A 17,305-nucleotide genomic window follows, 5' to 3' on the forward strand; every position below is an offset into this window, starting at 1 on the left:
AACATAAGCTGACATGTGCGGTTGGCCAATAAGTTTAGGTTTCATGTTTAAATTAGGTGGCTGGTCCTGGTTGGTCCTGGTGGAGTGTTTCAGGTTGTGACCCTGTCGTTGTGGAGCTTTTAGAGGTTATGTGGGAGGAAGTGAAGGCCTTATGTGGCAAGGGCTCATGAGGTATGTTGGGGTTTGCAGGTTAGCCCCAATAAATATATTTTTTTGGCTATTGAAAAGCTGTTAGTTTGGCACAGTAGTTCAGCTATTCAATGATGTTGCATCTTGGGCTTCACCCCGGTCTTCAAAAAACTATAAATATGGAGCTTATGTTGGACTAATGAAAAATGACTGATAAAAGAAATGAAATGATGCAAAATAGGTATTCTAAGCAAGTTTTGGACTTGCCTGGACTCTAATCCTTGTTAAATCAGTTGGACTATCCTGACTTGTGAATATCTTTCGAGTCTTCTTAACCCCTTAAGTGCTGCTGACGGCCAATGGTCGTCAGCAGCGCTACCTCCCCAGTGCTGCGCACGACCATTGAACGTCCATTCAGCACTAGTTCTAATGGACAGCGCAGCACTGGGGAGGAATGTGTAATAGCAGCTATGAGGTTAGGAACATACCAGTTAACTGTGAAATATAGAACTGCTCCAACAACCTACTTTTGTTGTGGACCTTCTCAAAACCCAGCATGAAAAGCTCTGAGCAAAGCACTTTTCATGCCACGGTTTGTATTATAGTCTAAAGGACTAGGATTGAATTCCCGGGCAGTAATAGCTCTTCTAATATTCCTCTGTTAGACTTTAAGGTTCTCTTAAAGTACAGAAAGTAGGATGTCTTACAGCGTCTTTCATTCCAGTTTTGCTCTATTTGCCAAGAAGCTAAATATATAATTTTAAAGGGAACATCTAGTTTTCTACTGACAGATGTCTCAAATCCAATCCCTAAACAACAGCCACACTTTACCCTTTGCATTTTACAGCATCATACTGTGTTGCTATGGTAGAGAGATGTGTTGTTATTTATATTTGCACTTTTTCAATGCAAAATTTGCTATTAAAATTGCATCTCAGCACCAGGGTCGGACCGAGACAGAAAATATGCGCGGACGTCAAAATAAAGGTGGCCTGACTAACGAATTAACAGGTCCACAAACAGCCAAAAAAAAAGGCCAACACACTGAATTGTCAGACAAGCCCATCAGGCACTTCCTAATTTGCCCTGTAGGCCAGGCCAATCATGCCCAACATCTCTCAGTATTTTTTAAGTGTGACCATCCAAACATTTCCTTTAAAGACCACAGTCTGTTCTGGTTTTGGCACCAGATATCCTACAAGGTTTTTGCAGTAATAATTGGTAGTATGTGATATCCCAATGACACTCTTGGTCAATATCTGGCTATGCAAAGCCATTAAAATGGTTTTATAATCACTCAAAGATATTATTAGCTCATTGGCTCACATTCATGGATCATGCCCACAGTTCCCCAGCTGTAATAGCAAGTAAACCTAGAGTAAGTAACTGAACTCTAACTGTATGTCAAATTTTTCAGACAAAGCTACCTCTAGTGTTCAGTTTTGGTGACAATCACTGCTACTAAGTTCTAGATCTAATCTATAATTACTGTTATGAGATAGGGAGCCGTAGTCGTGTTAACAATCTGTAGCATTCTCAGATGCCTGATACATGGTGTTGAATTGAAATCATACTAATCCTATACAGGACACAATAGGGGAAGACTTGGAATGTATGTAGGTTTTCTGTCTGCTACTTACTGATATTCTGATATTTCTTAATTCCATTATTAGCATGGACCCAACCACAATGTTTGGCTAAAGGTATATCAGTATAGGCTGCACCATAAGAGAACATGTCCAGCATATTGATTATGTACTTGTGGTTGCGGTCAGTTAGCACGATTTAGGCCACAGATGAGATCAAAGTCTAGAGTATCAACTTGAAAGAACAGCTGAACACGAAAGTAGCTAAATTTCCTCCCAGCAGAGTACAATCTTGTATGTATCTTGTATTAAAATGTGAGTAGTTTCTGGAAATCCCATGTTTCTGTGGTCAAGGTCTATCTTTAGTTTCTCCAAAACGATAAATAGGCGTAGCACCTCACCTCCAGGAGAACGTGATTGCCGAAGCTACCATCAAAGGTTGATCTTGAGGTCGGAGAAGGGAAAGGGACAATTAGCACTTTGCCTGGGGTAAGCGTCATTTCACCAACCCTGGTTGATGTATGCCAAACTAGCATCTTTCCATTTGATTGAAGGAAACATATGGGAGTCCTTATAATGGATCTTGTTAATTATCACAGGAATCGATAGAAACCTACCATCAACATGCAGAAATAGTAACCCTACCACACATGCAATTGCTTCACAAGTGAAATCATACCAAGTTGGCCAAGTAAATGCTCAAAGTGTTTGAACATTCTACTTTACAGGGTTTAGCATTAATTGGAAATCTAGGGCACCACTGACGCTTCCAAAGAGGTTTCTCTGAAACATATGGTAACAAACACAGAATGATGCTTAGTCTGGTATTGTAAACGAATAAATAATTCCTACACTAAATGCACAAGAAAAATACATGGGTAGTTGGTGAGCAATACTAGATTCTTGTAGCCAATACATAAACCAGATCACTTACGGTATGCCAATTTCAAACAGGTTGTTCTGAATCAGCTGCTTTCCCAACATGATAATGCTGAGCTGGATGCACAGCTCCATTAGGCATCCACCTGGGGCACACTACAGACAGAGGGGAGAAGGTTAGCTTATATATGGCTGCCATGATAGACAAGTACTATGATTCTAGATCTTTAACATAGCTTACTTACCTCCTCCATCCTAAAAGAGTGGAATATATACACATAGTCTCCCGGACGACCTACAAACCTAAAACAGGAAAACGATGATCAATAATAGAAATCTACATTGTTCCTATGAGGCAAGGGACAACATGTCAGAGAGGAAGATTTTACATAGGTGTGCAGAAATTTGTGAGTAAAAGCTTAGTAGGACTGATAAAACAATGCAATGTCCAGTTGATATACTTTCTCAGACTTTTTAGTCCCAAATTATCTGTTTAATAAACCCTCATGTTAGAGGGAATCTATTGACAGTAAGATGCGACAGGTTAACAGGGAGGTAGAATCTGCGCTTTATGTACTAATCTCCACAACCACAGCCCAAAAAATTAACATTCATGTAGCTGGCCCTGTGCTACTTGCACTTAAGAAAAACTACAAGCGTATGTAGCTCGTTTGGCGCAGAAATTACAACATTGATGATAAGCTGATGAAATCCTATTATGAAGCAGCCTGGTAAGCACATACTGCTTACCTCAAAAATAAAATCAGCTGTGCCAAAAACCCAGCTAAGGAGCTATTTTAGATAGTTAAATCCTTGTCATATCCAGTGCTTATGGATCTCTCAGCACCCCTTTCAAAGGACACATCTTATGAACTTGCTGACTTCTTTTGGGACAAAATACAAGATATCCATGCTTTTTTTTAATGCTCTCGTGGATAAAGGGCCTCTTCCTGTGGCTGCAGAAAAAAGGCATCTCCACCACCTTGGAGTAATTTACTTTTACTTGACTATCAAGATCTTTTGTACTCCTATTTGGATGCACCTTCTAAAAATGTTTAAAACCCAAGCCAATGTCCCCATTTCTATGATACACACTATAGTTGTTCCGCTCTTTCAAAAAAACTAGCTTAAGAGAACACAGTACTTAGATTCAGAGTAGGAGAGTTTAGTAATGCTGGTGGTGGGATACACAGCCATGTCAAATGTGTTACACATATTTGTTATCACGTTATAACAGCTGTACACTGAACTAGAATTATCACATCTGAAGTAAAATAAGTATGCACTCGTAGCAGGGAAGCTGTACATTCTAGTCTGATGCATTGATTTAAAAGGAAAATTATATTTCTGTAAGAAGAATGTTTGATTTTCTACGTGGAGAGTAGACTGCTCTTATAAGGTAAAGATTTGCCTAATTCGATTGGTTAGCTACATTCACAAGAGAGTCAGACGCTATCAACAGAATTGGAACAATGGGTCAACCGGTCCCTATTAAACCATTGCTGTCTGCTCTTCTCAGAACCCTCAGCTTTGAAAGTATGAAATAAAAAAGAAATAGGCACAAATGACCTGAGAGGTTTAGCAGTTTACAGAAAATACAAAAGTTGAAGGTACTCACCGCCCTTTGAAGAAAGCAACATAAAATATGGGAGTGTAGGCATTGACAAACTTCAGCAGGAAAGCCTTGAATATTAGCCTTTCTTCAAAAGTCTTGTCTGTTTTTGGCACCTCTACAAAAAAACACACATGGAAACCATTGTTCCCTTCTAAATCAACAGTCTTGTGTTAATCTGCATAAATTAATAGTACATGTATAAATATCCTGCTGTGACTTTTAGAACATTATCAGCAAGATGTGATCAGATTTAATGTGTTGGGACCTTAAAAGTTGAGTGATAATGCAGGCACGGCCCGTGTCGTGCGTTACACTGGGGCGGTGACATCAGGCAGGGGAGGGTCAGGGTTTCCGCCACTTAGAGGTAAGTGGTGGAAAAAAAAATACGAATTTTGTTGACCACGCTGCATTATATTTGGCGATGCAGCGTGGGCAACGTAATTCGTTTTTTTCCCCCGGTACTTACCTCTAATGTTCCATATCCCGCATTTTACAACCCCCCACTCTGACCCTCCCTTGCCTGACGTCACCGCCCCAGTATAACGCCCGGCACGGGCCGTGCCTGTGATAATGTATACAGTCGATATCATTCAGAGGTAATGGGGATTATTACTATTAAAGAAATATTTATTTTAATTCTTGTGTCCACAAATTCTCATCCTCTTCAGCAGCAAACTTGCACAGCAAAATGAGGAAGATTATGATCGATTTTGAAAATATTTGTTCAATAGAGAGAAACATATTAAGACTATCATGAGGAAAAAAAGAGTACTGTTGAAAGAGTTGCTTTAACACTTTCTTTATCCTCAAGGAAGAAAATACAAGCCAATAGTATTATCGGTTTTCATTTGATTTGATCCCCTTTTTTAACTGTACATGAGTCATAGGCAGAGAGTCAGGTGAGATCAATAAAAAATCCTAGTGTCTGTGGTAAATAATGCAAGACATTGTTATTAATGCCTGGTTCTGATTGAGAATTCAGGAGGGTGGCATATTTTTGAAATTTGAAAACATAAAATTCTTGATCATATGGACAGAATTCACCCTTGAGGGTTAAATACACTGTTCTCTTAGTGAGGCTTTGAGTGAGGAGTGAGGGTGCCTCAACCATGAGCTCTAGCGTGTGCTGCAGATGTGTGCTGCAGATGCAGCTACGTAGTCCCTTAACAATCGAAATACAGGGGAGAGAAGGATAGTAGTGTTTAACATCCTTAGCTCTTCTTCGTCTTCTGTAAGTGATCAGGGAGTGGACTGCTTCAAGAAGCAAAATGTCACAGGATAGTTCTACTTTTGACATCTCCTGTTAATAAAACTGAAGGTATCACCTTCAGTACCAGTCATGAGGAGTTGGCTAGCAGAGAAAAACAAGCATTTGAGGTGCTGGTAATATTTGTCTATGTGTTCAAAGAAATGTAAATCATGAAATGAAGTTATGGATGAGAAATTAAGAGAAAAATCAAACATTCCTATGGCCAAAGACAGAAAAGTAGCAAGTGTTCTGTGATACTATCACTGCACTGACAATAAAAATGGAGTGCTCTCTTTTTTAGGTCGAGCCTAGGCAGCGCGCATGCTCTGTCCGAAAGACCTGCTTTCGGACAGAGCATGCATGCAGGAAGTGTAATCCAGCCTGCTGATTGCTATAGGTTAAGTCCTCCATTGCTCTTGGTTCCTGGCTCCTAATTGGTTCCTGCAGCCCATACTACAGTTCCGTTGAATGCTGTGGAGCACCAGCCAAGTACAGCTACACTAAACTTTCAGGACTCATATGTTATTTGGCTGGAACTGACTTACACTACAAGCCCATCTCCTGTCTACGGTGTCCCATCTCTAGCTACGTATCTTCTCATGTAGTGCCTCCCCCGCCACCACCTCCAGTGGCACGCCACTCTTTATATTTAACTTTGGCAACCTGTGCGGTGCCCTTCCCCCGCCACCGCTTTCCACGGCATGCCACTTTTAATCTTTTACTAAGGCGGCCTGTTCAGTGACCTTCCCCCACTAATACACTGGGGTGAGTGTTCACTAATTGCTCCCATGGAACGTCACTTTTTCTCTTTTACTATGGCGGCCCGTGTGGTGCCCTTCCCCAGCCACCTCCCCGCCACTCTTTATTTTAATTATGGCGGCCAGAGTGGTGCCCTTCCCAGCAACTGAATTAAATCACTCAAATCAAACACGCCACTAACCACAACGAAAATTGTCAAAATATCATAATGGTCTGAGACTGGAAAGCAGCAATCGACTTCAAAGGACGTGTTTGTTGAAAGATGAATATGTGGAAAGTGGACCCCTTAAGCTTTATGGCTCTTTGGCCATGAATGTTATAGGCTGTTACAGAGAAGTCTGCAAAAAACCCAGATGACAAATAAAAACAGCATTATCAACAGTGAATCTCCAAGTAAAAAGCCAGTCTAATCTTTTTCTGTAGAGTGTTGGCTACTTTGTGCTGACGGGATTAATCGGCCCTGCTGGATACTTTCCGGACATGCATAGCTCACCTGAGGCAAAAAAACAAGCATTTGCAATGCAATAGGTCTCGCATTAGGAAATTTTGAGCTATTGGTATTGTAAATGACAAATTTTTTATTTATGTTTTGTTTTTGAAAATAGCGAAATTAATAGCTTTGTCATTTACAATGCCAATAGTTATAACTTTTGCAAATGTGACAGATAGCATGCAACATGTGTTACGTGACTTACATGTATTGATATTACAAATAACAATGGCTTTTAATTTTTTTTCAATAATTAATACTTAAATAAAAGTTATTGTTATTTATAATGGCAAAAGCTTAAAGTTGTGTAAATAACTTTTGTGAAGATTATGTTCAATGTATTTTATTGGGCCGAAAATCCAAGAACAGAAGTGAAATATTAACATCTTTTTGTTACATTTGTAATAAAGCTTGAAACATTGAGAGAATATATTTGAACTAGGTGTTGTTGAATGGTTGCACAGATTGATGCTTGTAAAGAGGGGTACATAAATAGAATGCAAATCTGGTCAAAAATCTAAAAATTACGCCCCTGGTTACTGAGATGTGGTTCTAAAGGGTTTCGGAAGCTTTGCTGTAATACAAGTGTTCGTGGAATGCCTAGCCTGACCTCCGAGAGGCCCCGTGCAGTGCCCTGATGGAGTGACTGATCACTGCCTGACAAGGCCCGTAGGCGCCCGGCTGTCAGGATGAAGGCTCGACCTTCCAGGAGCAGCGCTCTCTGGGAGTTAAACACCGGCACGCGACGTGGGCTAAGCACCGGAGCCGCCTCGGAGTGACCTTTGCTGGCTCTGAGCGGCGTGGACTGAGGGATGTCTGTCCAAGATCACTCGTCTTGTGGCTCGTGATTGAGCGGTGCCGGATTAAAGGAGGGATCGGGCCCCGCGGCTGAAAGCGCGGCGAGAACACTCTGGAAACAATCTCAGAAGACAGGCAGCCGATAAGGGCGGAATGAGAATCAATAAGTAATTTGGCCGCCACTCTGTGGGCCTGCGTGGTCGGTCCGCGAGGTGGCGATGAACAATGGACCGAGGCGCCTTAATACATCACAGCGCCTCTATGCACCGCAGCGCTTCCATGCATCACAGCACCTCGATGCATCGCAGCACAGCGCCTCGATGCATCGCAGCGCCTCGATGCACCGCAGCGCCTCGATGCACCGCACACCTCGATGCACCACAGTGCCTTCTGTCCGCTGGAGGTTGAATATTATCGACCTTAAACTTTGTTTAAGAGCATTTATGGTCACAGCTGTGCAAATATGTTGATTGGTTTCTATTTTAGGAGCCCACGCTGCCCATTCGTGAGCAGCATGGCAGGCCCGTGACAAGCACGGATCTCACTGCGTGTCACAGTAACTCATAGAGAGTTCTTAGAGCGACACCTGCTGTTGACAAGGAAGATGCTGCTGCTCCGCAGAGTACATCATCACCAGCAGATGTGTCTGGCACAGCGGAATGCAAGACAGAGCAATACTTTTCACATCTGATTTCTGAGACGCGTGAAGTAACTCTTACGGCATGACTAAATATAAGTTTAAGTTGATATAGACACGAGAAAGAACAGATTAGATTGAATACTGCTCAATACAAATCACCTTTCATATTAGGACCGAATAGACTACATGTTAAACAAGCGCAGTTAAATCAAGCTAGCAACAAAACAAAAAAAATGCATGGTGAAAACGAGGCCTGACACGCAAATAGGATTTCCGGCCGGGAGAAAGGAGAGGCGTGACACGCACAAAATGTCCTGAAGGGGCGGAGAAACAACGGAGCGGGCTGCGGAGTCTGGACACGGAGGGACAGGACGAGAGGAGCCGGTGAGGGGGGGCGTCGGGGCACATTGACGGTACCCGCCCCCCCAGTGTTGGAAGCCCTGCGTGTGCCCGGTGAGAGGGGTTGGGAGTGTGTGTGTGCGCATTTGTGTGTGTGTGTGTATGTATGTAAGCCGGGGCGGGCGCTTGTATGTGCCTGCGTGTGTTGTACCTGTGTGTGCATGCCTGCGTGTATGTGTGTGTGTGTGGTGGGGGGGCGGCAGCGTGTTTACGTGTGCCTGTGTGGTGTGTGAGCAGGGGTGTGGTGTCTGGCTGTGTGCGCATGGGAATATGAGGCACGAGAGGGGCACGGCGCCGTGCGTTCCCACGAGGTCAAATCTGCGCTCGTGCCCCTCTCGTGTCTACATTCCGAAATACGGGCAACAATAGGTCTTTCACTGACGCTTGACCTAAAAAAACAGGTATAAACACTGCCCTCTGTCCACAATTGTTATTTTGCTACCTAACAGCGAAGTATCATTACAACCCCAAAGGCAACACAGACAGTTAATAATATGACACACGCTCATCTCAGGACTAGGGAGCAGCAAAGACTAACTACACAGTGTTTACAATGAACTGCTGCATGCTTTTTTAAATGCATGTTTCATTGAGTCTAATAATTTTTTAGCTACATAACTTGATGCAATTCGATATTAAAATATATACTGTAACAGGAACAGACATGTTCTATTTCATTTAACTAGATTATAAGGCTCAGCTTCAGCCAGGTCTTTTATTTTAGCCAATAACACTAGGCCAGCTGGAAAATGTAGTCTATTTATTTTGGAAAAATTACATTTTTTAATTCGATCCAATAGTGTTGTTGCTACGAGGTTACTGCGCTCTGCAACTTTTCAGACCATCGTGAGCCATCTCTGAAAGGCAGCATGACACTAATGGGAACGGAAGGTAAAGTAGTAGCCCTATATGGTAAAACAAGCATTTGCAATGCAACGTCTCGCATTTGGAAGAGTTTGCGCTATAGTCATTGTAAATAACAATACCTTTCATTTATGTGTTTTGATAACCTGCAAACGGGTCGTATGTACTTATAGTCATTGCTTAGGAGAAGTTAGGCTGGCAGAAAAAGAGGTGCAGTCACATCCACGCCTGCTACTCATAAGCAACGACTAGAAGTACAAAGTGCATGCTTAGGCACCGCTTGCAGCTCTTGAAAGCACAAATAATATGCAGTGTCATTTACAATGCCAATGGCGCAAACTCTCACAAATATGAGACCTATTTCATTTCAAATGCTGGTTTCTTTTGGAACTGCATGTTTCAGCAGCAATAGCCATCTGAGTAGATATGTTAGAAGAATGTACAAACTGGACCAACTCTTGAGGGACAAGCAAGATCTGAAATGTACTTCAATGGCTCACCTGTGGCTTCGAAAGGAAATGGTGGGACACGTGACGATACATGTAACATTTTAAGTCAATAAATGACTGTATGGTAGGATTCTCTTACCCATTAGAGTCAGCAACCTGGCGATGCACCCATACACCTCGTCCAGAATAAGGATAACCACTAGGTTAATGATAACAGCTGTGGCTGTGACGGTAACTCGAACATTCGACCGTGCAGACGGACTAGAACTCATCGCTAAAGCTGCAGCAGTGGAGATCCTGTATATGATGACTCCAAAGACAATGGCAAACGTAAGTCCAATCTGGGGGGAAAAATACAAAACATCACACAGAAAACCATCTGTAAAGGAGCAGTTCTACTCTACAGAGTCCTTGCATATATTTAACTCAATGTTTCGGACATAACCTTATCACTCAATGCAACGGTCAATTCTTCCAGTAGAGCATCTGCACAAATGGAAACAACTAACTAACAAACTGGGGCATTCTACAGAATCATATGAGTTTAAAAGTGGAAGATAATTATTTTGCTGTAGATGCCAATGGCTTCAGTAAATATCTAGAAATTATGACATTTTGCACTGGTGAGTTAGCATAGCGGCAGCACTATTTACCTTCAGGTTAATCGGTAACACTGATACTTGGATCACTCACAAATCATGTTCCAGTAAATGACAATAGCTTACAATAACATTGGAATGTCAGGGCTAACAATGTATGTTAATGAGCTTTTGCACCAACACCCAGCCACTCCGCTGGACACACACTCGACCCCATCCTCTCCGCCAGCGACTGCGTCACCGAACTCCACTGGACTGACCACTACTGAATCAACTTCTCCTACGAGAAACACACCGCACACAACCAACTGCAACGTATCCCACTTCACAACTGGAAAAAAGTCACCAAACACCAGCTCATCACCGCACTCGCCCGAGACCCTCTTCCCGAGCCTTCCAAGACCAATGCAGCAGCCCACAACTCCAGACTATGGATTGACGACTGCGCCAACACCCTCGCCCCAATCAGGTATCCCGCCAACAGACACACCAACACAATTGCCATCTGGTTAAATGACGACCTCCAGAACTCCAAGCCTACCTGCAGAAAACTCGAGAAGCAATGGCGCAAGGATCAGACACCAGACAATCATGTAGCCCTTATGAACGCCAGTTGCAGACACCACCAGCTCATCAGATCAGCCAAAAGAAACTCCTTCATTGAATGCATAGACATAACACACACAACAGCAAGGAGCTCTACAACATCGTGAAAGAATTCACCACCCCCAGCTCCAATGACATACCACCTTCAGAGGAACTCTACGACTCCCTGGCTACCTTCTTCCACCGCAAGATCACATACATCTACAACAGCTTGGATACCCAGACACAAACGACAGACACCGACACCCCAAAATCAACACCCACCAAACGCACTGACCTTCTGCTCTCCTGGAACAACGTCAACGACGAAGGGACCACCAAATTCATGAACACCATCCACTCCGGCTCACCTTCCGACCCCTGCCCCCACCACATCTTCAACAAGGCAAGCTCAAACATCGCACCCCAACTACGAAAGATCATCAACAGCTCCTTCGAGACCCCTCCTTCCCAGAGTGCTGAAAACACGCTGAGATCAACGCCCTACTCAAAAAACCCAAGGCAGGCCCAAAACACCCAAGAAAATCTGACCCATTTCCCTGCTCCCGTTCCCAGCCAAAGAATTGAGGAGATCGCCAACAGACAACTGACCCAGTTCCTGGAGGAGAACAACCTCCTGGACTCATCCCAATCCGGCATCTGCAGCAACCATAGCCCTGAGAACGCCCTCATCGCTGCTACTGACAACATCAGGGCCATACTGGACAAGGGTGATACCCCGGCTCTCATCCTCCATGACCACTTAGCCACCTTCGACACTGTCTGCCACCACACCCTTCACACACACCTCCACAATGCAGCGTTCCGAGGCAAAGCTCTGGACTGAATCACCATCGGCAGAAACCAGAGAGTCCGTCCCCCCCATACCGATCCAATGCCACCACGAACACCTGCAGCGTACCTCATGAATCATCCCTCAGCCCAACCCTTTTTAACATCTACATGACACCGCTCGTCAACATCGTCCGAGACCACCACCTCAACATTGTCTCGTACGCCGACGGGACTCAGCTGATCCTCTCGCTCACCAAAGACCCAGCCATCGCCAAAAATCAACCTACACGTGGAAATGAAGGCCATCGAAGAATGGATGAAGACCAGCCGCCTGAAACTTTACTCGGACATTCTCAGCTCCACCCCCTCTGCATGGGATGACTCCTGGTGGCCGACCACGCTGGGAGCTGCCCCTCAACCCACAAACCACGCACGCAATCTAGGGTTCATCTTGGACTGAACGCTTGCCATGACCCAGCAAGTCAGTGCCGTCTCCTCCTCCTGCTACAACATACTACGAACGCTCTGCAAGAGCTACAGATGGATCTCCACCGAAACCAGGAGAATGGTCACCCAGGCACTCATCCGCAGCAGGCTGGACTTCGGCAACGCCCTCTATGCAGGAACCACGGCTACACTCCAGAATAGACTCCAGTGCATACAGAACGCCTCGGCACACCTCATACTTGGACTCCCCCACCACAGACACATCTGAGGTTCCGTGACAATTGTCAGTGGTGTTTTCGACTCGTACGAATATGGTCGAGTCTAGTATCTATGAACCGCAAATGACGAGTTTAGTAAGTGTGCGCAGTTTCCCTGTGCTAGCTTAAACCGTTCGTTTGTTACGTGGGTTTTTCATCTGTACCCACGGGTTCCATCTTAGATACGGCATCCATTTTGTCTCTTGCCCTCAAGTAGTCAGCGAACGGACGCTGTCCGCTTCGCGACCCTGGGACTCCCAAGATATTTGCGGAAGACACATGTTCTTTGAAAGTGTCTTTATGATGAGGGGGTTGCTACTGTAAGGCAGATGGCGCCGCTCGAGGCTCATCTTGCCGCACGGACTTATTGTCTCAGCCGTGCATCTCATTAGGCACGTCCCTTTGATGCCTGTATCTCGTGCTTCTCGTTACCTCCCCTTTTACACCCCTTCCGATCTCCCCACTGTCTCCGTCTTCCTCTGCACCTGTCTTCGTTCCTATTTTGATCTACTTTACTGCTGATTGGAATTTGCTAATGGTGGGAAGATGGGTTTTTACAGTTGGGAACCGCCAAATGTTTCCGCACTTATGTTCCGGACCTTATGTGTTTCAAAGTGACCAAAGCGACCCCTCTGAGAGCTAAATGTGGGAACCGGGTTGTAAACTATTGTGTCTCATGTTATCTGATGGGTAAAAACTGTATAAAAGGAGCGATCCACAAAACCAATTTGAAGCAGTCTCCCCGAACTACACTCGATGTACTTCCTGTGACTTCTGTGTTCCCTGCAGTAAATAAACCTTGACTCTTTGACGCCGAAGGAAGTGTCCCGTGTCTCTGTGACTTGTACGCCGGAGCAGGTTACCCACGAAGGTTTCAGGTGTTGTGCCCTGGCACCGCTGGGTCCAAAAGAGCCCAGTCCTTCAGTTGGCGCCCAACTCGTGGGGCTGCATCAGTGGTACCGGTCCAAGCCCGACGATCGTGAGGAACTTCGTGTGAAATCTCCGAGGGAAGGTGCACCCCGCTTCATCGATCCTGTTGTCGAAATAAGTGGCCCGAAGACTTTTCCCGCGAAGATTCCCGCCTCCTAACGGCTGCGACGGACTGCTGCCCTGACTGTAGACCTGTTTTGGCGCCTGGCGTAGACCTTGGTATAGCGAGACGATAGACGGGCCTTCCTGAGGACGCCATTGATCTTTGAGTTAAGTATTTGTGGGTCGCTCCCAGAGTCCTTGGTTGTAAACACTTTTAGCGAGTGTTTTTGTTGTAGACACTTTAGCGGGTGTCCTTGGTTGTAAACACTTTAGCGAGTGTTTTTTGTGCACGCTGTGTGAGTGTTTTTGTCGGTGACACTTTACTAGCGTACTTTGTTGTTGTTGTATTTGTTTGACGACTGCAGCCGCCAAAGACCGAGGGTTTTGTTTTTGCTGGGACTTGGTAAATCCCGTAACCCTTGAAGTTTGTGAAACTCGGCTAGTGTGCAAGATGCCTGGTCGCAGTACTTTGTTCAGTTGCTTTAGACCTTGTGGTGCGGATTCCCTGCTGGAGGACTCGTGTCCGATACCTCCGGTTGGAACTCCTACTTATGACCTATATAGCAAACATGGGCTAGGCCCGATTGCTTTTAACGATTATTGGATAAAATATACAAAGAAAGACGGTGATCTTCGTTGGCCACCTCACGGTAGCTTCGAAGCGTCGATCTTAGATAATTTGGAAATAAAGTTGTTCGAACGCAAATCTAGGCCGGCCATGTTTGATGCCTTTCGGTTCTGGCGCAAAGAAGCCCGACAGAAGGAGATCAGACAGAATAAACGTAGTGAGCGAGATAATGTTGCTACCATAGTGAAGAAAGCTGAGCAGTTTCAGCGTGATAAGGAGGATAAGGATAAGGAAGTGTTTGAGAGGCTACAGCGTATGTCCATAGATAAATGCTATCCTGCTTTGCCTACGGAGTCGGATAAGAAGGAAGAGGCAGTTGAGGATCCTTTAATGTCCTATCTTATGAAGTCGCCACCTCCGTACGTACAGGGTATCGCAGCTCCTGTGGTCCCTGCCGTACCTGTTCTCCCACCTGTTATTCCTCCACCAGTTCCTCAACCTGCTCCCGCTCTTCCGACTGTTCCTGCTCCTTTGCCTGTTTCTATTCCTACTGCTCCTCCACTTCCACATACTCCTGCTCACACTACTGCTCCTGTGTTGTTAACCCCTGTTGTTGCTAATGTCTCTACTCCTTCTCTTGTTAGTCCTGTGTCTTATTCTTGTCCCTCTACTCGTAATCGTAATTCTCCTAGTGTGCCAAACTTTTTTCAGTCGCTTGGACCTGTTTTTGGGTCTGCTGGTTCTGATGGTCCTCAGAGACGTAGCCAGCTTCCTGCTAATAGAGAACGTGTTACGCTATGCAATATGGCGATGGGTTGGATACTAAACCCTGTTAGAAATCCACCTCGTGTTGTCCTCGAAACGTTTGATCAATTCAACATACCTACTCAGAGATATGTGTTTGATGAAATGTGCAAGTTCTTACATGATCAGATAGTGGCCTTTGCGCCTGACGAGGTGCTGTACGCCCTGTCTGAACTTCGGCTTCAGTTCGCAACTGGACTGATAGTCGACACTAATGTCCGACGCGCTATTGAGCGGTTGTTATCTTTTCGTCCCGCTCCTATTCCTCATGCATTGTTCGTTGAGGACATTGAGAGAGGAGATGAGTCTGGCCAATATCCTATGCGTGAAGTTCCGCCGGTTTGGGTACCCGCTGATAATACTAATGCTAATGCTCCAGTTGCGGCACATTTCCAGAGAGTGTGGATACACCTCCCATGGAAACGATCGGAAGTGCTTCAGGTGAAACAAACTTTGCCCGATCCTCGCAAAAATCCTGCAGGGTATTATAAGGAATTATCGCAGCTCGTAGACGCTACGATAATGAATCTTGCCGATATCGACATGTTGTTTGGCAATGTCGTACCGCAACCGGTATGGGCCAAGATTCGTCACCAAGATCACACAAATGAATTAGGTGGTGATTGGGCTGCTATTACAGCGGCAGACGCTGGACAAGTGGCTGCTACTAAACCCGATCAGTTGATTGAACTTCTTCCCCAGCGAATCATTACATTAATGAAAACGCTCATGCCAGCTATGAGGGTGAATTGGGACAAGTTGTCAGCCTGTAAGCAGAAGAAGGATGAGAGTGTTTCAGACTTCTTTACGAGGTTTGAGGAAACATTCGTTGATCATAGTGGACAGGATATGGGTACTGAGGGTGGACAACGGCTGTTTGTGGATAAGTTTGTATCGAACTTATTGCCCGACTTGTGCAATAAATTGAAGAATTCAGAAAGTGCGTGGGCCGTTTCTACCTCAGCTCAGATATTGGCTACGGCACAATATTACGAAAATAGAGAGAAAGAGGAAACTGACCGTGCTGATAAAAAGACGAAAGAGCTGAAAACTAAAGTGTTGTTGCAACAAGCATATCCGCCGCGTTCTAATCAGAATGCGTCTCAACAGAATAGATCGCAGTCGCAATCGAATAGATCGCAGTCGCGTAATGATTCCTCTTTCCAAAGATCTTCGTTAGGGTACAATCAATGTGCTTATTGTAGACAGGAGGGACACATTAAATTTGATTGTCCTGCTTTAAATGACCGTAATAGTGGTAATTCGTCTAGAGGAGGCCGTGGTGGTTCACAGAATACATCACGTGGTAGAGGTCGTGGTGCTCAGAACGACCGTTCTGACAATTCATCTAATTCTAATAACTGTTTCGATCAACGCGGATCATCACAAGGACGATCTGCGCAGTACAATGTAGACGATTATTACGTCGATCAGGGAACTGACGATAGTAATTACTAGGACAGCCAAAGACAAGGAGAGGGAGTGGTATCAGTTCCGGTTGATCAGAGAGGGCCTTACGTCGCAGTTGCTACTTCGGGCGTCGTTGAGCCTTTTCTGTTGGACACTGGTGCAGCGAAAAGTTCTATCATGCATTCGAAACTCCCTGGCGCACCTTTGTCTGGCTTAACAAATGTTTCCGTTGGATTCTCTGGCGCCCCCGTTAGCAATCCAGTTTCATGCCCTTTGCCCCTTAAAATTGGGCCTCGTGAGCTCGAAGCTCCGTTGATTTTAACCACGGGTTGTGGTGAAAATCTTTTGGGTCTGGATTTGCTTAAACGTTTGTATGCAACTTTGTATTGTTCTCCTGCGGGTGTAAAGCTTACGTTCGGAGAGAGAGTAGTCTCTCCCATGTATTTGTCTCTCGATAAGCTTCCACCGGAATTGGATTCTCTTCCTGCGTCTTTGTGGGCGACGGGTCCAAATGATGTGGGCCTACTTGATATCTCCCCTTATGTTGTTCAGTTGAAATCGAATGTGCGATTGCCACGTATTCCCCAATACCGTATCTCCCTGGATGGTGAACGAGCTTTGTTAGCGATCATCTATGATTTGATCGAGAAAGATGTTATTGAGGAGACACGGGGAAACGTGTGCAACAGCCCTGTACTGCCCATTCTTAAACGTACTGATCCTACCAAACCGCCTGTTTATCGTTTTGTTATCGATTTACGGGAGGTAAATAAAATTGTGGTTCCTCAATTCCCTGTTGTGCCTGACATCACGGCGCTACTGACTCTGATTCCAGCTACTGCTTCGTGGTTCTCGGTGATTGATTTGAAAAATGCGTTTTTCAGCATCCCGATTGCCGAAGAGAGCAGGGACCTTTTCGGTTTCTCTCTTGGTGGACGTAGCTTCCGGTTC

General features: G+C 44.9%; 1 protein-coding gene across 3 annotated transcripts in view; it reads right to left on the reverse strand.

The window, feature by feature from the left end:
* Positions 1–17,305, reverse strand: part of LOC147729263 (anoctamin-1-like) — a 921,928-nt gene that overhangs the window by 103,780 nt on the left and 800,843 nt on the right. For all 3 annotated transcript variants that reach the window (XM_086959573.1, XM_086959572.1, XM_086959574.1), the window contains 4 exons: positions 9,997–10,198; positions 4,213–4,324; positions 2,840–2,897; positions 2,650–2,750 (listed from right to left, as the gene is read on the reverse strand). In XM_086959573.1, the coding sequence (XP_086815699.1) occupies positions 2,650–2,750; positions 2,840–2,897; positions 4,213–4,324; positions 9,997–10,198 (473 nt within the window). The remainder of the gene's footprint in view (positions 1–2,649; positions 2,751–2,839; positions 2,898–4,212; positions 4,325–9,996; positions 10,199–17,305) is intronic.

The sequence above is a fragment of the Lissotriton vulgaris genome, chromosome 2_2 (assembly GCF_964263255.1).
Source record: "Lissotriton vulgaris chromosome 2_2, aLisVul1.2, whole genome shotgun sequence".
In the NCBI taxonomy this organism is placed as follows: Eukaryota; Metazoa; Chordata; class Amphibia; order Caudata; family Salamandridae; genus Lissotriton; species Lissotriton vulgaris.